General features: G+C 50.6%; 2 protein-coding genes across 3 annotated transcripts in view; one reads left to right on the forward strand and one right to left on the reverse strand.

Moving 5' to 3' along the window:
• The window catches only part of TP63 (tumor protein p63), a 105,268-nt gene extending 103,130 nt beyond the window's left edge, over window positions 1-2,138 (forward strand). Inside the window, exons 13-14 of one of the 2 annotated variants that reach the window (XM_074153997.1) lie at window positions 62-155; window positions 1,422-2,138. In XM_074153997.1, coding sequence (XP_074010098.1) covers window positions 62-155; window positions 1,422-1,718 — 391 coding nt within the window. In that variant the 3' untranslated portion in view covers window positions 1,719-2,138. The remainder of the gene's footprint in view (window positions 1-61; window positions 156-1,421) is intronic. The other variant, XM_074153999.1, reaches the window with a different exon arrangement.
• Window positions 2,139-21,447: 19,309 nt separating this feature from the next.
• The window catches only part of P3H2 (prolyl 3-hydroxylase 2), a 72,159-nt gene continuing 67,157 nt past the window's right edge, over window positions 21,448-26,449 (reverse strand). Inside the window, exons 9-15 of the mRNA XM_074153108.1 lie at window positions 25,776-25,903; window positions 25,174-25,269; window positions 24,944-25,094; window positions 24,302-24,419; window positions 23,699-23,774; window positions 22,653-22,793; window positions 21,448-21,591 (exon numbers count right to left, since the gene is read on the reverse strand). Of these exons, the coding sequence (XP_074009209.1) occupies window positions 21,499-21,591; window positions 22,653-22,793; window positions 23,699-23,774; window positions 24,302-24,419; window positions 24,944-25,094; window positions 25,174-25,269; window positions 25,776-25,903 (803 nt within the window). The 3' untranslated portion in view covers window positions 21,448-21,498. The remainder of the gene's footprint in view (window positions 21,592-22,652; window positions 22,794-23,698; window positions 23,775-24,301; window positions 24,420-24,943; window positions 25,095-25,173; window positions 25,270-25,775; window positions 25,904-26,449) is intronic.

The following is a 26,449-nucleotide window of genomic DNA, read 5'->3' on the forward strand; positions in this document are numbered from 1 at the left end:
TGGGCTGTTGCAGCCAGGGTGATTCTTTTTTCTCTCTCCTTCCTTCCTTCCTCCTCTGCAGCTTCTTAGCGAGGTTGGGCTGCTCATCCTGTGTGGATTATTTCACGACCCAGGGGCTGACCACCATCTATCAGATTGAGCATTACTCCATGGATGTAAGTAACTCCTCACCATTTCCTTTGTTTGCACTCTTGGCCCTGCTGTAGGAACGGGTCAGAAATCCAGAATCAGTATATTTTTGTTGTTAAACGATTAGTTTGATTTAAGGCTGTTGTACACAGGGAAGACTTATTGTGAGGTGAAGAGAGGTTGGACTCGGGGCCAGCATTGTAACTGCCTTGCCTGGCATAGAGAAAGAGCATCTCTCCTCCCCACCACTGTCCATTTTAACCCCCGAGTGGCCCCAGCCCACACGCCTGTTAATTCTGCAGGGGTTGGTTTCAGTTTACACTGCTCTGAAACACCTCACTCACCTGCAGACAGCTAGGCTGTCCAGAAGTGGTCTGCGTTTTTCACTCCCTGCTTCTGTTTTCTGGCCTTACCTTAACAATCTTCCCTTGCCACTGGCATCACAGCCCAGCTGGGTTTTTTTTTTTCCTCTTGCATGGCTTTTGCTGCAGGATTGCTGCTTCCTCTGCTGTGCCATTGCTCTCCTCAGAGCTTGCTGTCCCAGTTTTTTGCCCCAAGACTTTGCAAGGCTGTGGTGCTTTTGCTTCCTATCGTGGGCTGCCTTCCTTCTGCTCCTGCTCTAATTAGAAAAGCTGACCCAAATTAACCAAAAACTGGTTGCTAATTTTTTCAGAAGCTGATATCACATTTCCTGGAGTTTAGGTAATGCTACCCTCAGGTAGTGCACCAGAGATGATGGGGCCTCAAAGTCCAAGTTTTCTAAGGCTATGTGTTTGTTCTTAAATCTTGGTTATGTTCAAGTAATTAAGGCAGTTGATATGGACTCAGGCCCAGAGCTTTGAATACTGGAGCTCAGACTTGGATACTAATATCCTTTTGCAGGCTGTGAAATAAACATGGAAGTTTTCAAAGCGGCTGAACTTCTGCAGCTCAGCATTCCCCACCACGGACAACCAGCAGATATCCCTCAGGTTGTCTTGGAGGCCTTGCAGTCTGGTTAAACATCTAGCTTTAGGTCGCTATATCTCTTGCATGAATATGTGTTTTGTGTAACTTCAAAACAGACCTTGTGTCATTAGTCCTTACTGCCTCATGGCTACACATGCTTGTTCAGAAGTGAAGCACCACCTTTGGGATTAGTGGTTTGTCTTCTACAATGCATCATGGCCACCTGGATTTTAGCAGCTTTCTTGATTCATAGGCATTTGCAGGGTGGCCCAGAGGCTGCTTCTACTCCCTGAGTATAGTTTGCACAATGATTGCCATCTTAAGCCCTCCATCTTGCCTTGCAGGATCTGGTGAGCCTCAAGATCCCGGAGCAGTTCCGTCATGCCATCTGGAAGGGCATCCTGGACCACCGGCAGCTCCATGACTTCTCCTCCCCTCCCCACCTCCTGCGCACTCCCAGCGGCGCCTCCACCGTCAGCGTGGGCTCCAGTGAAACCCGGGGAGAGCGGGTCATCGACGCAGTCCGCTTCACGCTCCGGCAGACCATTTCTTTCCCACCCCGTGATGAGTGGAACGACTTCAACTTCGACATGGATGCCCGGCGCAACAAACAGCAACGCATCAAGGAGGAAGGGGAGTGAGCCCCGCAGACCCCGCTCCACCCTGCCTCGACCACAAACTGCTCAGCCCTTCATTTGTCTTCCTTCTGCTTGGTACTGCACCCCTGGACGAAGGGCGGAGGGAACCTTCTTGCTCACTCATGCTAGGTTATGCCCTTGACACTGTCTAGGTCATACTCCTGGACCGTGACCTCCACCCCAGCTCTTGCAAGGGGAAGAGCTGAGCGAAGGGGGAAGGCGGGTGGTATTTCCTTGAAAACCATTGACCTCCTCAAGAAGGTGGTGTTCTTGTTTCATGTTTTCTTTTGGGGAGAGGGCTTCTTTTCTCAACTTTTGAATCCTTGTACACCTTGTGGGCATCCTGACCTGCAAGCTTGTCTCTCTCATCCAGCGATCCCGCTTTGAAAAGCAGGAAGGTTAAAATAATTCCTTAAAAAGCCCAAAAAAAAAAAAAAACCCCCACAACTAAAACCCCAACCCTGAAACCAAATGCAAAAAAAACCAAAGCCACCAACCCCTGAACTAGCAGTTCATCTGAAAAATAAATGGGAATCGGTCTGCTGAACGTTGCACTTAAACAGCCTCTTCCCGCGGAGCTGAGTGCTCTGTTCATGTGTAATATTCTCCAGCGGAGACAGCACATGCACTTTGCTGGGCAGGCCAGCGCTTACGGCCACCTGCAACCCACTTTTGCCTTTTCCTTCGCTTTCTCTGGGGAGAAAAACCAAACCTGCTGTCTCTTCTTGTTTTGAATTCAGGGTCATATGTATGTCCTGGCTCGCTTTTTTCAGGATGTAAATGCAAATACAGCCATCGTCACTCTTAACTTCTGTCCCCCATCCAACCTTTAGCCATTCTGTACTACTACTGACATTTAAGCTAGCAAATTAGGCTTTGCCACATATACAGCCTGGTTAGTTGAGCATGAGGATTTGCCTGCCTAGCCTCCAGTTGAGCAGAGGACCAACTGAAAGCTGCACACTGATTTGTAGGGCTTCATCTATCCTAATCCCAGATGATCTTTTATTTAGATCATGCTAGATTGGTTTCCTGCCAAGTAGAACCATCTATAGATACATCTGTAATAGGCTGGAACCTGCTGTGGTTAGTTGCTGGTGACTATAAACTAAGTGGTAAGCAACTAGAAGTGGAGAGTAGAAAAAGATGGAAATTTCCAACTGCCTTGGAACAAGGACAGTTCCTGGTAATATGAGTGTTGCTACTGCAAAAAGTCATGTTTACATGAGAAATTGATTTTTCTCTGGTTTTTTTCTGTATTGGTTCTACAGCAGCTGTGCTCTGAGGCATTTCCTCTGACTGCCAGTGATCCTGTGGACAAGTAACTGAACAGAGCGTGTGTTTTCACATTTATATAGGCCAAGGTAGTGAGACACTAACATACACAAAACAAACCTTAACTGAGGAGCTTGGCTCAGTACAGCTTCTTTCAAGTTGGCTTGCTCTTAGTAACAGTAAGTCTGACTCTTTTTTGGCTGGGGAAAGATGAAAAAAGCAGCTTAAATGACTTGTCATCCTACCTGGCTACAATCAAATAATCTCGTTTCAATGCAGTGGCTGTTTTCTGGGCCCTGCTGTGTGCCGCTTATTTCATTTAAATATAATATTGTTATCATCTTCCTCCATCTGCCTGTTGTGCCAGGCCAATGTTGCATTCAAAGACTGCCTTTTGGTAACTGTGCAAGCCTATGTTGGGTAGCTCTAAATGGTAATGCAAGATGGTTACCTGTAAAGTGTGTGTATATAAATATTTTTTTGTATGTGTAATTTTTGTTTCCTACAGCATAACATGCCAATTTTTATTTCTTCTTGGGCTACCGGGTCTGACAGAACCACAATGAAATGTTGTTTGTTTTTCTGTTTTTTTTAATTATTATTTTTATGCAGAACGCTTACAGTATACCTTGTAATAAATGACTCATCACTGGACAGATATATTTGTATTTTTCATACTGAGATTCCTGTGTTACTTTGCAGCTGAGGGGGGAGGGGACAGGTACTGAAAGCCTGTTTTATCATTTTATTTTGTAACACTTCAAAGACCAGCGTCCTAGATTTCAAAGTATTTAACATGCTCAGTGTGAAAACTTACCATGTCTTTTTTTCTTTTTTTTTCCTATACGCTACAAAAGAAGCGAGTCATCCTGCTCTTGACTCAAAGCAAGAATTAATTCAGCGGGGCAGCATTAGTGTGGGGAAAGTGTTAGTGCAGGTACTCTGAAAATTCCTTGAGGTGAATTAGGTTGTGCCCTTCTCGCCTCCAAGGTTTTGCATCTCCATTGTGTAATCCTTCTGAGCTGCTTCAGTATTGTACAAATATTGATGCAAAAATACCGTCATTTTAGGAACTAGGAAGCTTCTGACTAAAAGGTTAATGCAATTAATGCTGTGCCCAGAGTCTGGGTGCTTTTCAACTCAGCAGTGAGATGGAGCTTTTCTGCTGCATCACTAATGATTAAGATATATGCTGTGAAAACCTTCTTTCTACTGTATACCACTATGGAGCCCACCTCTGTATAACTGGAATCTTCAAGTGAGTTTGAACTGCTGTAGCTTTTACCCTCCCCTGTAGAGCTGTGATTTTTTTTTTTTTTTTTTTTTGTTTTGATACATCAAAGCGTATGGGTTAATTGAGCTGAGAATCTGCCAATGCTTATAGCAATGACAGTGTTGACTGCACCAAGACCTGTGTGTGTTTTGGAACACCTTGTTGTTGAAGTCAATGAAAATAAAAGCCAAACTGAAAATGACACTGAATTCCCTAACAGCTTCTTTTCTTGTCTGTGCGCCTGCTTGGAAATGAGCAGGAGACTTTGTTGTTGCTTTCTCCTCTGAGCAGCTGGGCTTAGCATCGCCTTTGCCCACGTGCGCAGTTTTCTCATCCCCATACCATCCATGTCACAAGGATGTGTCAAAAGGTGCCATCATACACCCATCTGCTGCCTTTGTGGCAGATTGGATGGGTCAGCCCCTGTAAGTTTCTTCCTGAAATGTGAAGTCTTCTGGCTTTTGTATCACTTTCATGGCTCTCTTTTTGCCCTTTTACCAGCTTGCTTTATTCTGCTTCTGAGCAGGGCACTGGGAAGCGCCTCATCTTCAGTGTCCTGCATAAATATGATGGAGCTGTGACTGCTGTGTGCCCTGGCTGGGGGGAGGGAACATGTGCTTTGAGCAGACAGGGTGAGTGCTGGCCTTTCTTACCTCCACACTTGGGAAATAACCTTCCATAGCCAACTCCACCACTTGATTCGGAGCTTGGGGAGGTTTGTCCTCCTTATTTAACTTAAACTAAGACTTTGTGCATCACCCTGTGCATCCTCTCTCCTACCAAAGCTATTTCCTTTTCCTTTGCATCTTAGTTGCTCTTCCAAGAATTTGGAAGAAAAGCAGCTCAGAGACATTGGGGTGGCTGTCCTGAAAATGGAGTGTGGTGGAAGCCAGGGGCTTTAGTCTGTCCATGGACCACCATGTTAAGAGCCCAGCTTTATTAGTGGTTTTTGTATGGGGGCCCATGTCTCTCCCCCTCATACAGTTTTCCTGGGTTATGGTTGCGGGAGGGGGCTTGGGAATACGAAGGGTTGAAAAAAAAAAACCCAAACCTACAAAAATCTTAAAAGGGGAAAAAGCTTTCCTTGTGAGTTAGTTTTACATTTACTATTAGGGTAGGGAATGGCTGTCTGGTTTCTTTGGTTCTGGTCACTGTTTCTTTTCCTTTTTGCTGAAGGATTGGAAAAGCAGTTGTCTCTGGATATCAATATCCAGAGGCACTGGTTCCCTGGTTCCACTCTGCGAGTCAGGGATTGTTTGAATGTGATGTTAAAAACTAGTATGCAAGACCTTACTGTTTCAGCCAAAGGGTTCCTTGCTTCTAGATGAGCAAATTGTATCAGGTAAAAGAGGATTTCAGTTTGCATTAACCAGGTAGGCTCGAAACGTGTTTGCTGATGGTTGTAACTGTTGCCTGCTGTGATCCACTTTTGCATTGCTTATGTTAGAGCAAGGGTTTCAGTGCTGAGGAATGCCAAGCTGGCACTCTCCCTTTTGCCCTCCACCCATACCCGTTGGAATTTTGTCTTTGGATATTGGGATGCTTCGTATGCAGGCATGAAATTTTCAGGGCAGGGATCCATCATAAGCTTCCAACTGTGTTTTGCAAGCCTGGGTGGACCTCTGAAGACGTGCATGCCCTTCTATGCTGTGTGCTGAAGCTAGCAGTCCCCCTGGAATGAAACTCATCTGGACACAACAAAACTTGGCAAACATCCGAGTGGAGCCTGTGAAGGGTGTCTTGCTCATCACGTTCTTCCTGTCCTGTGTGGCTTAGCAGAAGCCTCTGCCTTCCTGACAGTGAAGCAGTTGCCTCTGCTGTGGCGGGAAGATTGCAGGACCTGGCCTCCCACTCTGCCTCTTTGCAAGTTGTTTCTCAGCAGGAAAACCATTTGGGCAGCCTGGCCCTAGCACCAAGCGGGGGATTGGGCTGTTTTGCCGTCTGATTTACTGAGCTATAAAATGTGTAGCTTATCCCAAAGACTGTGCAAAGTTTAGGGAGGAGCTACGCCAGGCCAGGGTTTTAGTCCCGCAAAGCTCCCTTGCATGGTCTGCTCCGTGGGGCAGCAGTGCATGGCCACTACCCAGAAGTGGAGCACGGCCACCTGGGCATAGGTTGTATCTATGCTGAGCCTTCACCAGGCAGTTTTGGCAAACAGCCTTGCCTGGCTGCCAGGCTTGAGCTGGTGGTTTCTGGGTCCTGAGCTGTTTTGACTCTCTGTGAGCCGTGACAGCAGTGAATCACCTTCCTGAAGTATAGCAAAAAGTGGAGGCTGGAGTTTTTGAGCCAGATACATTGCCCAAGAAGGTCAAATAAACGGGAAGGAAGCTAATCTTTATGCTCTGTTGGCAAGGACTGGCTTCAGCTTTCTCCTCGCTTGCTTCCCTAAGATTAAGGAGCCAAAACTTTACTCAGAGGTATATGACAGTAGCTATTTGCTTTGCCCTCCTGATCTGGGCTCCATGGACTTTTCATTTTTCCTTATATACCCGTCCTCTCCCAAATGTATATGCCATCCCTTCAGCACAAGGCCTTAACATCAGCGCTGTGGAACCAGATGGTCTTGGTTTTATGTGTATGTGTGTTGGAGCCCCTCTGTATCCCTCTCCATCTGCCTGTGGATGTTGCAGGGCTGCCCTGCTCTGCTGCTGGGTGAATGTGTCTGAGTGCTGCCTTTGCTGAAACTGGTCAAAGACCTTTTTTGGGCAGGTGGGGGGATCTGCTGGTTTTGTTAAAATGCTTTGACTTCCTTGTAAACTCTCCTATAGTGTCATATGTTTTGTTCTGAGGAAACATCAGCTCTGCCTTCATGAAGTGAACCAGATGCCTAGGACCATTGGTGAGTAAAGGAAAGGCTGTGTGGGATTGCGGGACGAGAGATGCGGGATTTGGGGCAGGACAAGGGGGCTGCTGCTGCAGACTCAGGGCATGGGGAATGCACTGAGGGGCATCTATCTCCAGGGATGGTGTACAGTGACTGTGTGACTGCAGCATTGAAGTCAAGGGCTGAAGGGTCCCAACCGCACCTGAGGACATTGCTTGTGCCCAGCGTGTTCCTGTTTTGGTGGCTGCAGTCCCAGCAGTACCACACCTCACTCTGCTCCCACAGCAGCATCAGACACTGGCCCATGGGCAACTAGATTTCATCTTGCTAGCTCTGAGATTAAGTGTTTGTTGAGGGTCTCCATGCACCATTCAGCTGATTTTCCCACTGCTCTTGCAGTGCAGTGCCCTTTGCATGCAGTGATAACGTGACCATGGCAGCCGGTGGCTTTTTTGGCTGTGCCACTTCCCGGGACGACGGAGATACGTGCTCCAACAGGAGGTGGGTGCCTTCTGGCATGCTCAGCAATTACTCACAGGCAGCTGGGCTGATACCAACCATTACAGCATGCAAGGGTGATGCTTACATTGTCTCTCCCAACTGCCTAGGGTAGGAGATTAGGCTCCCTGCATCATCAGTGGCAACAAAGTCCCTGGGGAGCCATTCAGAGCATATTAGCTTCCCACTCTGAATCATGCCCTGGAAGATGTTGTCTCATTATTGGTATCAAGGCCAAGGGAAGACTAAGCTTGTTTGTTAATACTGGGCATCGTGGCTCTGTCCGTGCAATCAGCTTTGCTGAATTGCTAAGGCTTGTGGCTGCACCACAGGAGACACTCTCATGGCACAGCCATGTGCAATCCAGTGGCAAGTAACTGGCTGCAGGGCTTTGTGTGCAGCAAAGAAACTGGTGCAGGGTCTGAAGAGAAAATGGGAAAAACCGAAACAAAATAGATCGGCAGACCTGAGGAAGAGATGGTGCTTTTCCTCTTCTATTTTAACTGCCAGCACTCTCGAAATGAGTGTCTAGAAGCAGACTTGAAACAGAGAGAGTACAAATCTGATCTGGCATTAAAAAAAAAATAAAAATTAAAAATTGAGGCAAGGGGAGATCTGGCTGCACTGAAGCCAAAGCGCTTCCGAGTACATCGTCTCCCACCCGCATTGTTTCCTCTGTGAAGGAGGTCTTGTAATGCGGTCTTCATAAAAAAGAAAAAAAGTATAAAAATACGGAAGGCAGCGGTGCTGCGCCGCCCCGCCGAGCCCAGCCGAGCCCGGGGAGCCACTGCCCTCTAGCGGTACCCGCTCCGGGCCCGGCCCTGCTCCGAGCATCAGGGGCTGCTCTGCCGCCGACAGCGGGAAGTAGGGGTGCAGGGACTTGCTGCAGCCCCGGGTGGCTGTGGCTGACCTTGTGGTCCTGAGGCAGACGAAGGCTCATGGTGCCAGCCCTCCTTCTGCCACCCTCGTGGTCCCGTGTTCCCCACCACAGGCAGGTGCAACCTGAATCACAGCCTGTGTGCTCCCCTCAGCTCCCCAAACGGTTCCTGCACTCACAGCATGGACATGCATTTTATAAAACTGCCTTTTCAACACCTTTGTCCTCGCATCCCACATGTAAGGGCTGCAGCAGCAGCTCTTCTTTGTTTATTTTGCATGGGTGGAATAAGCAAGTGGTGTTTCAGAGCGGCTTTTACTCTTGGGAAAACTGCTGCTCTCCTGTCCTTTACTGTGCATCCAGGGATTCCCCAGCATTGTGCCCATGCCAACTAACACCAGTGCAAATGAGAAATTCAGAAGATGAAGACCAAAAACCACCAGCTGCCAAGCCAGGTGAGACAACTGCTCTCACCCCAGGCAGCTCTTGGGTGCAGAAAGCATGAAGCTGTGCCCTCCATTGGCGAACTCTCTGCCCAGAGGTGTCTCCAGAGCCTACCCACCCCAGGAGGCTGGCTGGAGGCACACTGGAGGCAATCAGCCCTGCATGGTTACCCTGTGCTGCAACACCCTGCAGCCCCGGCCAGTGTGCAGCAGCACCCTGAGCTCCCAGCACCATGCGTGCCCTGCCCGAGGGCATGAGAGGTGCTCCACCTTTCCTCCACGCACACACACAGAGCCTTGGCTGCAAAAGTCTTCCTTGCCAGAGCGATACACATCTCTTCTTCCAGCTGAGAAAATACCACCAGGTATTTTGCAGGGAGAACACACCACAGCCAGGAACTCCCACAGCAGCACCTGGATGGAGCACTGGTGGCTGGCTCCGGGCTCCCACGCCACCATGGGAGCCAGCTCAGCCAGTCTGGGTGGGGAGCCCGGCACCCCGCCAGCGACAACCCGCCTGCGGCACCTAGCACCCCACTGTTCACCTGCACGGCTCTGCAGGGTGCTGTGCATGGAGGGGGGCTCTCCCCCCGGGCTCCCCACTGGCTGTTGGCTCTGGTTCAGTTTGCTGGTGCGTACTGTAAAATCTTGCCCTGCTCGCTTGGCCCACGGGTGGGTCTGCCCCAGGGGAGGCAAAACGTGAGAGCAGCTCCCAGCACTGGGCAGGCACCCGCTGTAGTGCAGGGCTGTGCCATGGAGGATGTTTGCAGCTCCCAAGGAGAAGCTGGGGAGCTAGAGATGGCGGCATCCACTTTGGCTGGCAGGTGGGGAAGGATGAGCTGTACTGGCAGCCATAGGCAGCGCTTGTACAGGGTCTGGGCTGCAGGGTCGTGCTCTGCCCACGCAGGCTCTCTGCTCAGCACTGAGGTGTCTCCATTGCTCACTCCTGCCCTGGCCTCCAGGTCCCAGCCCAGCTTTCCTGGCCTGTGGGGAGCCCAGAGGAAACGGTGTCAAAACCACTGATTTGCACGCAAAGGTGTGAGCTGGGTGCCCGGCTCCCAGGTGTGGACAAGCGTTTGTCAGGTGTTTCTTTTCAGTTATTCAGCATTCAATCCAAGCATTTCCAAGTGCTCTCCTATTTGGTCATCTCCAGTCTTTACCTGCACTTTCCTTTCCCCCATCAGCAGCTGCAATATGAAGCTGGGCAGGAGGAGGTGTGAAAAGGAAGATGTTGTGGTGGACCCTTGGTCCATTGGAAAAGATTTTTCTGCTCTGTCCTAGAGCAGTCAACTCTGGCAAGGTTTTCTCCAGTTTTCTAAGGGAGTCTCTGATTTCCTCCAGTTTTTCCTGAGCTTCCTAAATCCCACCAGGGAATCTGCTGACTTTTTCCAATTTTCTTCCTGAGGTAGTTTTTGTTTGTTGACTGGGGTCTTTTTTATTTTTATTTTGTTTTCCCAAATCTGTCTGGGAGCCTCTGATTAATTCAACTTCTGATTCCTTGGAAATTGCCTCTGGAGATGACACTGAAGATTTCTACACGTGATCCATCTTCTTCTTGGCTGCATAGTCCTCAGTACTGGAATTGGGTAAGAAATCTTACAACAGATCCTAGTGCTGTGTAGCAGGGATGTTAGGAAACAAAATATTGCACAGTGCTGCATGAAAAACTCTTTGATTAATTAAAGGCGTGGGTGGCTACCCAATTGCATCAAATTACCCATTTGCCATGGTGAAATGCGAGATAAGGGCATTGATTCCTTATTCCAAGGACACGGTCGAGCAGCCCATGCTGAACCTGGAGAGAGCTGCCAACCTGAAGGTGAACATGGTGTGTTTTTCATAGAAACAAGAGGTAACGGGTCACCTCCAGCACAAGATGCCTAGAAGGTGCTGCAATGCCCATGTGTACGAAGCCCAGCCCCAGAGCAGAGTCCAGCACGCTTCCCCCAGGGCAGTATTTGGCCCTCTGAAGGCTGATGCAGAGCTCCTGCGTGCTGAGCAAATACCCAGCCCTGAGCAACGGCACGTGTGAGCCCGTCCCTTCCCTTCTGGCATTTAGGCTCTGGCCTGAGCCTCAAACCCACAACATCCTTTGAAAGTCCTGAGCACGGCTTCCATTTTCTAGAGAATCAGCCTGGGGTGGTGCCTGCCTGCCACTGAGGGTGATAGCTGGAGGACACAAACCTCACTGTTTGCTCCCTGTTTAGAAAAGTTTTCTTCCAGCTTTAAGTGCTCTGGGTAGCAAGACAGTTACTTCTATTATAGTTTTTATTCTAGCCTTTATTGCTGCCTAATTAGTGACTTGAACAGAAGGAAGCTAGTCTTTGGGAGCTATCAGCAGATGGGATTGTGCTGCGCGCTGAAGGTTATAGGCTCACAGTAAGAACACATGCACCAAAACCACACACAATCTCCATTTGCACAACTCTAACAGCAGTCACTCAGCCAGCCCCAAAGAAGAGATAACTGAACGTGTTCTACCCGGCCCTGAACCTTATCGTTTCACTCAAGGGGAAAATATTAGCAAGTAACCATTAAGGCAAGTACATTATTGTCAGGCCATGGGCAGCAGCTGTCTCAGATTATTTCAGCCTTGCCTCAGAGGTGAAGAAATTGGACATGACTGAAAGCCCTGCCAGGGATGCCAGCAGCCAGCTGAAGATGGGAAGGTGAGGAGGCAAAGGCACTCTGTGTCCCACGCAGGCTGTGAGCGGCTGCTGTCTGGAAAGGTCTCAGGAGCAGAGGGAGTAGACTGAAATTTGATTTTTAATTTTTTCTGTTGTTTTTGTAGGAGTATCCCCATGGCTGGATGCAGTGCAGAGTTAACTGTGGCCTTTCACAGAAGATGAAGCCTAGCCAGAGTCTGTCTGGGAAGACATGGAAAACACATTGCAACACTTGTCTTTTTTTCACATCTTCAAGAGGAGCAGAGTAGAGCCTTCCTTCTGCTCTATTTGAAATAAAGTGATGCTGGATCCAAGGAGCATGCTCATTAACCCTTGCATGCCTGCTTAGGCCAGGGAACCTGGAATACCTTTGAGAAGGCTCTCAACTGGTTGAGACAGCCAAATCAAACCCAGTGAGGCTGCAGAACAGGGTGCCCAAGACAGACATCAATACAGGCAAATTTCCTAAGCCTAATTTTCTTCCCATTCATGCTGCTTTAGCTGGTTGGGAGCATCTGCCTTGCAAGTGAGAAAAGAGCAATGCTGGCTGGCTTGGCACGGCCTGACAGGGAGAAAGTCTGAGTGATGGTCCCAGAACTGGTCTGTGTTCCCAGGCGGTACCCTGTCCTTTTCCTCCTCCCAGGGCAGAACAGAAGGACCCCTGCTGGTGCATTTATCCCTGTTTACATGAAGCGTGTCTGCAAGGAAGAGCTACCTTCAAACTACCATGGCCCAGCAGCATGGTGACTAATGACTTGCAGAGCTGCTGAAGATGGGGAAAGTGGATGTGCTGGCAGCAAGATGCAGTTTACACTTTGAAGGCAGCAGGGGAGTGCCCAAGGCAGTGCCCAAGGTATGCCATGGAGTCTTGGGTCTCCCCTACATGCTGGTACTACTCAGTATTCACAGCTGGGGCAAAGAGGTGCTGAGGGATGGCAGCTCTCCTGCATAGCCTGGAGCATGAGCTACCCAGCAGGAGCTTCTGACCTGGAAATTTTCTTTTGCTGCTAGGCCCATCATGAGAGGAAGAGAGATGTTTGTTATCTTTTGTCTAGTGGCGCCAGTGGTTGAGCAAGAGGAGCGGGAGGCCGGCTGCCGGCATCTGTATTCGTGCCATCCAGAGCTCCGACCTAATCCTGCTGGGCGGAGGACTCGCAGTCTTGGTAACATTCCTGGTATGGCGTATCTCACCTTTTGTTTCAGTGTAATTAGTCTGAAAAGGGAGAAAGGATGTAGCACCTTCCACCTCAAGGGGAACTGCTGAAGATTCGTTACGCTCCCAGAGCAAACACAATTTGTAGATTTGGCCCGTTTCCCCCCAAGCGGGGATGCTGGCAGCTCTAGCCGGCGCAATCGGTCCCAGCAGCCGAGGGTTGGCAGACGTGTTGGCAGCTCTTGGCCATGCAGACACCACACTCAGGCTGCTCTCAGGGCACTGGCAGGGTGCAGGTCGTGGCTGCTGGGTCAGTGCCACAGCTCCTGGTGCAGATGTTCAAGCAAACAGGGAGGAATGTTGTGTGATGCCAGCTGAGCAGGGCAGGGTGTGTGCTCATCAGCCAGGCTTTCTCACTCCCTGCAGTGCCTGGGTTTGGTGTGAGGACGATTTCTTTCCCCACAGCCTCTCGGGTGGCTCCAGAGGGGTGGGCAAGCCCAAGCTGCCAGGAGAGCCTGGTGGCAGCACCATGGGTTTGTGGCTGGCAGGGTAGACCTGGCAGTTTGCTGGGCACAGGAGAGCACGGCACATTGGTTGATAACGGCTGAACTTTTGGAAGATGCCTGTGAACATCCTTCTTTTCACAGCCATAAGTAAGATGGGAAAAGCCCTCCTGGGCTGCTGTACTTGCAGAGGTGCAGCGAGGGCCGTGTGAGTCACCTGGGGAAGCACAGGGCATAGCCAGGCTCAGGAGAAAGTCCGTATATACTTCATCCCATCCCTAAGAGTCACTGTTGGGGCCACGTTTTGATGTGGGGATGTTTATTCTGAAAGTGTTCGCTCAGAGCATCTCAGGGTGTCAACCGCACACAGCTCAGGGCTTTCCCTGGGGACCTTTGGTGACAAGATCCTTCCCTGCAGCTGTGTGAAATGAGGCCAGGCTATGAGGCCAGCTTTTTCAGCTATCACCCCGCTCCTGATGAGGAGCTCACAGCCTGCCCCATCCCCTCCCAGTGTCATGGGCTGCTCATATTAAGGGCTTCATTTTCCTTTGACCCATTGAGCAGAGCAAGGAAGGATGGGCTCACACTAGAGCTTTTTCCAGTGTTCTTGGGGAGGGAACAGACAGGGGAATAAAATACTGCTGTGTGAGGTGGCTGAGGGCTTTCCCCACCCAGTCAGTGAGCCTGTCCCCCCCCGCACCCAGCTCCTCTGCTCAGAGGAGCCGGGCTGTGCCCCTGCCGCTCTAGGCAGGTAACTGTCACAGAGAAGATAGACGTGAAACTACTCAGCTTCTTCTGCCTCACCCAGGGCCAGAAGGGTTTTTTGAAAACAAAAATAAAGGGGAAAATTCAGTCTCCACCCATCCACCCAATTTGGCCGGCAAATCAAATAAAACAATCTCAGAGCTGGCACCACAGGAGCGGTGAATGCCAGCTCCCAGCCTCTCACACGAGGTGTCGAAACGAAAGGAGATGAACAAACAACCCCCAGCTGCCTGGGGGTAGCAAACTGATTTTAGAATGCTGGTGGGTTGGTTTTTTCCTGTGTGGTGGTGGGAGCAGACCCCAGCAATGTCCCCTGTCACTGGGCAGCTGCCCCCCATGGCTCTTGGCCACTTCTGGGCCATAGGCTCACATTGATGGGGCTCCACGAGAAGTGTTTCATGCAGAAATGCACATCACCACAGATAGTTTCATGGGCATCCTGGTGTGGGGAGATGCAACCAGTGACTAACAACATGGTTAAGGGGACATCAGGCTCAGGCATCACCTCCTCTGTGCCCAGCTGCTACAGAGAGCCCTGCAGAGATGAACCTGGTGCCACCATGGCCACAGCAGCTGGGGCTCCTGCCCAGGATGGGCACACTTGGCTTGTATGTGCCCTGTTATTTTGAATAATATAAAGCTTTTAAAATACAGGGGGGTTGTGTCAGTGGTTTTCCAGCCACAACTCCACTACTAGAGCTACGTACTCTCAGAGGTGGCTCTAGGTTTGCCACGAACAGACCTTGTCACAGGTGCGACAAAGATCTTTGAAAAATTTGTCAGGGGTAGTCTACGTTCTCTTCTCTATGAGGGGATCATATGAGACTTTCTTCTCCACCTTTGCTATGGTCCAGTTAAAACTCTGTGAGCAGTTGGGAGGTGCCTTGCAGGGTGCTCACACTTTTTTTCAACTTCTGCCTCATTGCAGTCAAATCGACTGGTTTCATTTCTTGCACTGGAGCTGCCCATAGCACATTGGTGGCAAGTGGTGGCCTCATTTCTCACCGACAAAGCAGGAACCAGCTTTTAGCCTGATACTTTCAGCCGATGTTGGGTGCAGAAGCACTGTTAGGAGGGGATGGTGATGCTGGGCGGCACTGAGAGGTCAACGTGCTCCTGGCGCTGCTGGGAACAGCTGGACCAGTACAATGCAATGTGTTCCCCCCGAACTTGGGAGTGAAGCCACCCTAAGGCCATTGCAAAAAAAACATATGTGATCAAAGGGGTGTTTTTTCCGGTGTTTTTCCCTGTATGCCAGAGCCGTTGGGCTCGCATGCAAGGCAGCGCGGGAACTGCTTATCGGCTCAGCCCATCGCGGCAGCAGACTGATGGTGCCGCTACCATCTCTGCTGTTAATCTCATTACAAATAAAGGAGGGGTAGAAGCTAAACTGAGCTCATATTAATTCCCCCTGCCCTGCCCTGCTCAACCTCAGGAAATACCTACTAGAACAGCCATTCTCGTTATCCAAACCACCCCTGGAAATGATCATTAGCTGACTTGCTCCTCTGCCAAGCGTGTCCACTCGCCAGCCCGGCTCCGTTTGCCCACGGGGCCCTCCCGTTGCCTGCTCCTGCCACGGCACGCACTGCGGTTGCCTGCACCCATGCTTTGCTGCCACAGCCTCGCACGCTGCCCACTGTTGCCCAGCTGGACCGAGGCTGAACCCTGCTCCCCTGCATCTCCCCAGTGCTCTGCTGTGCCCCAGAAACAAGGTGAGGGTGGCCAGGCAGCTCTCCGAGTTGCCTGTTTTGCTTTCTCAAGTTCCTGTAGTGTGCTGGACTTAACGTTTGGCAGGGTTGGATGGTGGCCAGGGGGTTGGGACATGTTGACATTTATGATTTTTTTTTTCATAATGGTGGTGTTTGTTGTTTTTTTTTGTTGCATAACAAAGTTTCGCTAAATGAGAAGGAAATAAACTTGGTGCCGGCTTTCACCATGTGTTTAAAGCAGAATAAAAGTAATGCTGGGCTGGCCACGGCATCCACTAGACCTGTGGAGAGAGCAGCTTGCTGGTGCAGTGTGTGCTCTGAGGATAGATGAGTGACCATGCACACTACGTCGTGTTCTGGGAGGGCGTGGGGGGAGCCCCTGTTGTTCTCAGGAACATCTATTGCACCTGTCCATGTGGGCCCCCCAGGCCCAAAGTGAAGGCAGGGCTGTGCTTGGGGACAACAGCGCAGGATCTGGCCTTGTGCATGGCTGCACTCTGTTGGGTCTGGTGCTTTCGCCTGGCATCAAGGCACCTTATTATACTCTGGGCCTGGGTGCCTGCTGTGGAAATGGGGTGGCGGGAGCAAAAGCACACATCCACATGTGCCCATCCACACCTAGGCAAGAGACCAACATTGTGGGACCCAGCCAGGGTCATACCCCGATTCACAGACAAGCAGGAACATTTCCCGCAGGAAAAGGTGGCTCTTCTGCCGGGGCGTGGACATAGGAGCAGTTGCAGAAACAAAAGGCATGCATGCTTCTTTCCTTTTTTAATATAGTTCTTCCCCAAAGCAGGACTAGCCCGTTTTTATCTCACTGCCAGCACTATTAGAGCCAGCTGTCTTATTTTGTTTTTTCTTTTTTTCTTTTTTTCTTTTTTCTTTTTTTTTTTTCCCCAGGCGGGGCAAGGGTGTGGACAGGAGGAAACAGCTTTTTATATTAATCACAGTTTTTCATGGGAAGATGTTTGGCTGCCTGTAAGTGCTCAGGTTTGCTCTGCCCAGGTTTAACCAGGAGGGAAGAGCAGCACCTGGTGCAAACTCCATCTCCCTCCTCCACTCACATCTTTCCCCTGGCCAAGTCACTGCAGCTTGCAGGAAGCCAGCAGCTGTAATGCAAAGGTGAAAAACCAGTCCGGGATCTGCTGCCTACAACCACCACGCCTCTGAGGTCGGAAGACCCTCGCACAGGGACTGGCCAACCTTAGGTGCAGCAGCTGGCAGGGATGTTGTCACCCAAATTGTTCATCAGCAGGGCAGATGCCAAGCAGCAGGGTAGGGAGATGGCAAGAGGGATGCAGCTGCAGGGTGGAATGGAGTGGCAGCAGAAGAGGGTCTTCATGCAGGCTGGCTGCTTGCAGGGTTTGTTGGTGGGTCTTCAAGGATCATCAAAACTGTGTCATTTTGGGCTGTCAGTCCATCTCCTGGGAAATAAAGGGAAATAAATGCACCATATTTTATAAGCTTCAGCTTGGAATCAAGGGGCTTAGTCATCATCCGGTGGAGCTGATGGAGACTGATTTGTCCACATGACCCTAAGCCTCCACAGCAATATTGGTGAGGTTTAGTTGTTTTAACACCTCAAAAAGTCTTGCAAGCTAATGCCTATGGACATGCCCAGGTTTTATTAGACTCTGTAGCCACTGGACTTGAAGAGCTTTAGGGATTTCGTGATTTGTAAATACCCGCAGACTGATTTTCAGGTGAGGTTTCAGGGGTGACCTTTTAGCCTTTTCCTTTGGAGGGAAACTTCCAGCAGCCACTTACAGTATGGCATTTACACTCCAAAGTAGCTAAGCCTCAGACTTTCTGCTGGCCCCCGTTGGTGGTTCTTTGCTTGTATAAGGTGTTTTCCATGCTTCTACCCTCTACACAAGGCATCAAGTGCCTTGTTGGGCCACTGTTCCTCACACCTCAGAGCCCTCTCTGCCACTGGCTCTGCTGCCACATCTGTGACTGCAAAGTGCAGTGATTCATCTTCTCCTTAACGAAGGCATCCATTTCATCCGTACTTTTTCCTGAAACGCTACTGACGCCCAATTGCTGGAAGCATACCTGTGGCACAGGCTGGGTTTCTCCAGCACTCCCCCCCACCCTCCCCACCCCTAACAGCAGCCTTGTACAAAGGGTGACCAAACTTGGCTTGGGCCCACTGGAACGTCAAAACAAAACCAAAGCTCCTTGCTAGTAAAGATCCCCTGGCATTGAGTAACACCGTGCAGGGCTTCACTTCAGAGCAACAGCCGCACCCAAGCGTGTGCGCGCACACACACACACAGAGCCACTTCAGTTGTTGTTTTAAATACTTTTTAATTCTGTTATGTTTCCTTTATGAGTGGTTTTCTTTCTTTTTTTTTCTGGTTGAATGTCATAAAGCAACGGCAGAGTTAACAAGGAGCTAAGACACGGTTCAAGCACCTCCAGCTCAAAACCACTCCCATTGCTGGTGATAGAACCGGGGCATGTATAACAAATGGCCAACACATAAGTAGGTTGTCATTCCCTTCGGTGGCCAAGCTTTGGCTAGAGGAGCTCAGAGCTGGTCTGGGAGCCATGGACTTGCTCTGAAATGCACATCAGTTCCCAATGGCGTGACTTCGAGCACTGCCTCCTTGGGGAGCTGCTTCGTGTAGGGACTTTGGGAAGCAGCAAAGGGCAAGAGGGGAATAACAAATGTGAGCCAATGTAGCAGGAAGCAAAAATGCTAGTGCACCAAGTTGTCCCTGGGGCTTATTTGACCAAGGAGGGTTGTAAACATTTGTTTTTTGTTGTTAGCTTTCTTTCTCCAGGGATGTGGGTGCCCTGCAGGAAGTCTGGATGTGGCTCTGGCAGATGCCAGGCCCCTACATCAAATCTAAGGGTTAAAATTCATTTCTCAGAGACCAAGCCACCTTGGTGGCAACCCATCCCACTTGGGTATGAAAAAGACCCAAGAGTCTACATTGTATTTTGGTGCATGTCCCAAAGAGCTCTGTAACTTGCTCCTGCAAGGCTACAGTATGCCAATACACTTGGCAACCACTTCTGCTGTTGCAGCAGAAATAAAAATCCACTTCTGAGCTAGACTTTGCTAGAGCAGAGAGAAGGAAAAACAAACAGGAAAAGTGCCTTTGACTCACTGCATTCCTGTTTCCTGGCTTCAGCCTGACATGGACTGCAGGCAGGTCTCAGCGGCACAGCAGCCTGGTGAGCCTCATGGCCCAGGCAGCCCAGAGTCTTTCCCCTTCTTGGGGATTTGGAGTTCATGTTTGCGGTTGAATCCTGAAGTGTAGCATCCTTCTGAGGCTGCTCCATCATTCTCCAGAAAAGCTGTTGCTTCACCAGGAGCCAGCCAGTGTCCCACTTTTCTCCCCAGCCTGCTGCCCACCCCAGCAGCACAGAGGGGCTGCGACATCCTTCTCTTGCTCTCCAAAATGCCTGAAATGTGCCAATCATACGTAAGGTATTAGGCGGCTGGATGCGGAGCAAAGGAGATGGCTGCCATTGTGTGGCAGCCAAATGCAGACACACAACTTTGCTTAACCCTGGCTCCATAGGTGTCTCTGATGTTCCTCCAGCATGGGAGATGTGTCTATGTGCTCTAGGGACTGGGGCAGGAAACTTCAGGGAGAGATACCAACATGAGACACACTGCATACTCCTCGGTCTCCCCGTCTAATATTTGGCCAAAGAAAGACAAAAAACAGGCCCAGATGTTGTGTTTAGTTTATTTCCCCTGGATTTAGACACAGCTCTGGCTAACCACCACAGCAGCAAACCAACCACAACCTGTGATGTCCTGCTTCCTACCTCCCTGCAGGAAGACCAGCTGGTGGGACCAGCTGGTGGGATCCCTGCAGCCCCTGGGAGGGCAGGGGCTGCACCGAGCAGCTTGGAGAGGGCCCTGTTCTGCAGATTGAGCTGGGGCAGATGTGCTTGTCAGGGTGGGTGGCAACACAAAATCACACTGAAGGTGCAGCATGTAGGAGTCAAGCCTTGGATGCAATAGCATGATGCAGACAGGGACACTGGTATTTTGGCTCTCCAGCTGCCCTCCCCTTCTTCCCCCATCTTTTCCTCTGGCTATTTTTAAAAAGGGGGTTTAAGCATTTACAGGAGAGGCATTTAAGCAGGGAAGAGCCTCTGAAACCAGAGACCTGTGGGCAGTTCTTTGGGGAGCCTTCCAGCATTTTCTAGGTAGTAACGGTGCCCTCTTCACAGTCCGGGCGTTTGCTTTCCAGATGAACTGAGTTCCCCTTTATCTGGCCCAGAACCAGCTTTTGAGGAAGTCTCTACAGAAAGACCATCCTTGTCTATGGCCTTTGTAGCCAGTGACTGGATAAGAAGAGAGTGCTGCTGAGCCTGAAAGATTTGGGTGAACAAAAAGAAAAAAAGGAAAAAAAAAAAGACAACTCCCTATTGCAGATTTGAAGTCCTGGAAATGCCAAAGCTGTCAGAGAAGAGCGGAAAGGGACTGAGAAAGTGCCAGCACAGCAGGGAGCTGAGCAAAACTTCTCAGGGATCTAAACTCCAGCCAAGATCCCTGCAGTGCTTTCTGGAGAGACAGCAGCCTTGCAGTAAATTCAACAGTAAAGATGGTTGCAACCTGCCTTTTAGGAACTGCTTTCTAGCAGCAGAAGCAGCTGTTGGGTCGAAATAAAAGCTGTCCCTATGACTGGGATGTGGGCAGTTCCGTAACTTCAGTGTTCCTTCTGACTGAGGTAGGGGCTGCTCTGATCCCACACACAGGAGTTAATTTAATGGTGGGAGAGGGATGATTTACTAGCTTAGTAGCAGTTCCTGGCATAGTAAATCTCTTGTGATAAGCAGCATGTGCTTTCAATGCAACACCCTCAGACTGGATCAGAAATACTCTGAGCTAATAGATGCCACCACACCATGAACATCTGCTGCTCCTGCAGTGTCAGGATGGGAGGATGCAGCCAGGACATCCAGAGTACAAAGCTGCACCATGATTATCCAATACTATGGCACTGTAACATCCCTGAGCCTTTCAGCTGCTTTCCAACATGGACTTGGAAAGGATGACTTCTAACCTTGAGTTTTACCAGCAGCAGCACTGAGCTGGCAGCTCAAAGGATGCACTGTGAAGCAATTTTTTTCATGCATCCCAAGCCCTTAGTAAAAGCAGGGACTGAACACGAGTGGTAGACCCTATTTCACAAGAGTCGGCTGCAAATCAAACCCCTTGTCATCTGTGCATAGCTCATGTGCACAGTGATTTCTGGAAGCTCTGCTCAGAATTAATGCCCAAATGTCAGCTTTTCATGGCTACAGACAGATATGCATTTTGCTAGGACTTGGGTTTTGCTTTGTTTTTTCCCTAAAGAGCATAGTTCAAATGGTGAGGTGGAAATAACTGACTTGTGCTCCAGTTTCCTCCAGGACAGTACTGTCCAGGTCTTCAGCCAGCACTTAGCAGAGGCAGGAAGCCTGGTCTGTTATCACACCTGAGACATTTCTCTAACAGAAGCTAAAGAGAAGCAGCTATTTCTGGCTTAGGAAGAAAAAAAGGGATTCTTCAAGGGGGTACAGTGGGCCTTAGTAAGTCCTGAGAAGTGCTAGGGAAGGACAGGGAATCCCAGAGGCAGAGTGAGGCACAGCAGGAGGTGCTGGCACAGAGATGAGGGGTCCCAGCAAGAGCTGTGCTAAACACAGAAGGGGCTCTCCTGAAACTCCACAATCATATTAACATGTTAATTTATACAGCAGCTCTGTACAAAAATAGAAGGGTTCTAATAAGATTAACAATATTAAATAAATATTTAATAGAAAAAGTCTTTGGCCTAGTTCATAGCTCATCCTTTGGGTTGATGTTCATTTCGCTGGGTCCTAGATGCTCCTGGTCCAACATCGCGATCACTTCATCTGCCTGGATTCGCTCCTGCAAGTGGGGATGGGAAGAAACCGTTAACAGCAGAGCTTCAGCATCTGCTCTCAGCTTATTCAGCACGGCTCAGCTGGAAGCACCCACAGCAAGCAGTTCATCCAAGGACCAGCATTGTATCTGACAGGACGGGGAACAGCCTGGGTTTCAGCTGGGGATTTGCTGGGCAAAATTAATCAAATCACTTTGCACCTTATTACCTAATTCCCTCCTCCCTCCAGGGACTGCAATGGTTAGGGCAGAACTGATGTATTGCCGTTCCCTTATCACACTTCACTAGCAGCCACTGCCACAGTGTACCCTCCTCCTGTCCACACGAGATCCTGCAATCTCCTTCCACACATGTACCAAGCACGGACGAATTCCAGCTCGTGCCAAAAAGCAGAGAGACAGTAAAGCACGTGTCTGAAAATAAGCTTCTTCCAAAGCCTTGCAGCCCATCTGCTTCACAAGGAAAAGGCACAAGGGTTCTTCTCTCTCCCTGTGTTTGGTTTTGCTTGGTCTTTTATTCTTAGAGACCAGAATTGCTATCAAAGGAAGTCAGGGGCTGGTACAGTAGGCTTTTTAAATACAATTTGGAGGTTGCATGTTGAAAGGCACCACAGCCCAGACCTCCCAAGGCATCTTGGTGCCCAGAATGATGCGCTTCAGGCTGCCAAACTGCTTCTGAGGACCCGGCAGCAGCCACACATCACTGGCCTCTGAGCTGCAGATGGCTGTGGAGGACTTCCCTGTTCATTAGGTTATTGCCACTAGGTGTCAGAAATGGCCAGCCCAGCCCTGTGCAGAGCCCTCCCGCACCCCGCTCAGCACCCCAGCTTGGCCCCACACCCCAGAGGCCCAGGGTGATGGGTGCCCAGGAGCATGGCCAGCAGGGAAAACCGTTCAGTTCCAGGGCTACCAGCTCATGTCCCCATGGTGCGGTAGATGGGAATGCTCCTGTGGGGGGGCGTGTGATGAAAATAGATGTGCTAGGACTGGAGGCTGAAGATGGCACAATTTTCTTCAGGATGCTGGGTACCCCCTAGCTTATCTTACATTGTGATGGAAGGACTCACCAGCTCTCTGTAAAGTGGGTCCAAGGTGAACCAAAGAGCCACAGCGCACCGCTGGCCTTTGGTAACTGCCTTCACCCCATGGGGGTTCTCACCACCTGACGAGAAGCTGATCATTCTCCCGCACTTGGGCTTGATGGAGGCCTGTGGGAAAAGAGGCGACACCAGGATGGCAAGGAGCAGCATGGCTGCAATCATTGGCCATGTCTGGGATCATCATGTTCCAAGGTCTGGGATCTTACTGAGCATCTCTCTGCATCATCCTGGGACCCAGTGAGCTGTTTTGGAGAACATGCAGAGCTCTGGGAATGGCTGTAAAAGTGTGCGGGGTAAATAGGGAGGTGTGAGGCTTGGTCCTGCTGTGCAGCCAGCATGCAAAAAGGAGATGGTGGCATGGACTCCTTGCAAAGCCTGCAGGTAGCCAACTACAGCGAAACAGGGCCACGGTATAGCTCCGGGGAGTTTCAGGCTAACCCTGGCATGGGCTGTGAAATACCTTTCTTCTCTCTGCTGAGTCTGCAACAGGCATCCTGCGGGACGTCAGGGACAGAAGTGCCAGCCAAATCAACCCTCTGGCACTGGTCTTAGGTAGATGCAATCAACTCTCCAGCATCTACTGGGCTTCAGAGCCCCAGCATGGTGCTGAGATGCTCTGTTCAACCATGGAGAGGTGCCCAGCCTCCCAAATGGCCCCATGCAGAGGTGGGGGCTTGTGCCTGGGTCTCATCCCTCTCAGAGACTGATGTCCACCATCATGACCTGCTCTGGGCCAGACACTGCATATGTACAGAGGCATTGCTTTGTGTTTGGCCACGAGATGGGGTGGGAGCTCAGTTGTCCCAGGCAGGGACAACTCTCAGCCATCCCTCTGATCTGCAAGTTTCCTGCTTAGTGTAGCCTCTGGGCAGGGCACAGAAAGTCTGTGCACCTCTGCCAGTAGGACTCTGTAGGGGTTCTTTGCAAGGTAGGAGCCACAGGCTACCTGGGGAAGCCCAGAGCCCCAGCACAGACTGCTGAGGAATGGCATTTGGTTCACAGCACCAACTTACAGTCACAGTTTTGGCATCCATCTCGGTGAAAATGAACTCGCCTCCTTCGAAATCTGCATTCATGTACAGGAGGGCACTGGGGAAAGAAGTGGGAGACCCCTGTGAGGGGAGCACCAGGGAGGGCTTGGGGCTGACCCCTGCCTCCGGGGTAGATCCTGCATTGCTCCACTGAGATGCCAATGAGGGGGCTGCCAGGCAGGGGAGGTCCTGCTGTGGGGCCGGTTGGGGGACACCCAAACTGCCCCCATTTTGGAGTCACAGCTGAGAACCAACAGATCTCTCCTTGGCTAGGGAACAATTCGCAAAATGTCCCCTGGGTCCCACCAGCTCTCATCCTTCCTTTGGTTCTGCACCGAAACCACATGACAGAGACACAGCCCTGTGGGCCACAGCTGGGATCTTCCAACCCTAAAATATCACAGAGCCATTCCAGTTAAACTCTGGCTTGAAGCTTAACCATGGTGCTTGCTGCCACCAGAAACTACCTGCTAGATCTCACTTCTGCCATGGCTGGAATGTACCAGCTTTAGGTCTGTGAAGCAGGATGCCCTGCCTTGGGGAGGGTCCCTGGGGCCCTTGGGGTCAGCCCCCCTTTTTGCCTACCTGTAATCCCGAAATGTGTAGGCAGGAGGTTCTTTCCAGCACTCATTGGCCTCGGGGTCCAAGAGGCAGTTGTCAGCATGGATGGGGTGGCTCAGGTCGTTTCTCCGCTCCTGCTGGCCTAGGCAGGACCATGTGAAGGAAGGGGGAAGGAGAAGGGGTAGATGAGATGGAAATGCCATGTTCTGTGGGGTCCGTCACTGTGGGGAGCCTGCCCCAACCCCACTCCAGGTGGTGTTCACAGATGAGAGGAGGAAAGGAAAGGCTGGGGAGAAAAGGCAACATCTGAGGACTCAGATCTGCACAGCTCTGCTTGTTCCTTACTGCAGGGAAGCAAGATGGAGAGCTGGGGGGGTGGAAAGAAGGGGCAGTGAGAGGAGGCAAGAGAAAAGGGAGGAGAAAAGAGAAAGAGTTGGAGGCATGAAAAACAGGAGACACCCCAGAAATGAGCTGCTTCAGGACAGCAGTGTCCACCCTTTGCCGCTGTGGGGATGGTGACTTTGCCAAGTCCTCAGCCACCAGTTTAAGCATCAGGCAAACCAGAGCTGCTCTCAGGCTTGGGTCCCCCACCTGGAAACCCTCGTGGGGGGTTGAACCCCTCCTGTCCTCCCAGGCCTGCCCCACCACCTCCTCCCTGGGCCTCACCGGAGAGGGCAGTGCGGCACACCAGGTGGGTGTAGGAGAAGTAGAGTGTAGAGTTCAGCATGAAGTAGGACTCGACGATCCTGCGAGCCTTCTCACTGATGTCATAGAAAAGGCGGGCGCTCTTCAGTGGGACACGGCCCTCGTAGCCATACTGGGCAAGGAGAAGGGGTGAGAGTCAGCACCACATGCCAGCTGGGATGGAGAACATGGGAAGAGGGAAGGAGACGTACCTTGAGGGCTTTGAGGACAGTGGCTCCTTCAAATCTCTCATTTGGGGTGTGTGGGGAGGTTTTGCCCCTGTAACCATCTCCAGCCAACATGATCCCCTGAAAGGCACGAACATGAGTGAGGGGGGAACTGGTTCCCCAGGAGAGGAGGAGCTGCTCTCCATGAACACAGTCCATTGTGAGATGCTGGAAAACAGCCACCCACCATCCGATTGGGGATGTTCAGGCACCATCAGTCCCTTCCCAGGCTTAGTTGACGATGAATGAGAAGGCTCAACCAGGTTTGTGGATAAGCATCCTTTGGGGTTGCATCCTTTCCATAACATATGGAAAAGAGCTATTTCTGCATGGGCTTTGTCTTGCAGCATGTTTCTAAGAACAGCCAAAGATGGAGCAGCAGCTCCTGTGCTGCAGTTATGGGTGTGTTGTAGGGATAAGCATCTGACTACTCTCTATGGGCATCCTGGCATCAGCTGCAACACTCAAGATTGAGGCATGAACCCAGAGCCTCTCCAGGGGCTGATTACACATTCAGCTCTCAAAAGCCATCAGGCACTCAGCCCAGGTGGCACTCATGCCCCACCCAGGGGGCATTGCCTACTCACATTAGCCACCCTGTGAAGCTCTCGGCACTGCTCCTCTGAGATGACGTTATCCAGTAGTACTCGCTGGGTGCCGTTCAGCTGCTGCGAGTTGTAGACAAACTTCACATCGCTGTAGAGCAGTGGACCCCCTGATGGAAAGAGAGAGACACAGAATGACACTGCTAAACATGTCCTGGCCTCATTGACATCTTGTACCATGGCTGAGGGCCAGCGGAAGTCACCCAGGTGTGCTGCCAGGGAAAGAGCATCACAGTAGAGCGCGGAGTTTGGCCTCACATCAGCAACAAAAGAAAGGGAAGCAGTGGAAACACCCGGAGATGAAATCAATTTGCTGCGAGAGCATTAGCATTTTCCACCTTCTCATTAGCTGCTTTGCAAACACAGGGACCACAGCCTGAAAATGCAAAAACCCGATGGGACACAATGAGAGACACAGACACTGGCTAACTTGGCTCTCCTGCCTGGTAGCCAACATTGATGGAGGCCATAAGGTTCCATTTGCGCTGTGTGGCTCTTGCTGGCTTTGCATGCAAAGCTGCTCTCTGCAATTGTCATCAGTGGATTTCTCATCTTTTACACACGTAGAAAACCTAATGCGGCAGTGAGCTTGCAGCAAGCATCACTTGTTCTCCACAAAGAAAAGGGGCTGGGAGTGGGTGGGTCAGAAGACCCTG

The sequence above is a fragment of the Numenius arquata genome, chromosome 9 (assembly GCF_964106895.1).
Source record: "Numenius arquata chromosome 9, bNumArq3.hap1.1, whole genome shotgun sequence".
NCBI lineage: Eukaryota > Metazoa > Chordata > Aves > Charadriiformes > Scolopacidae > Numenius > Numenius arquata.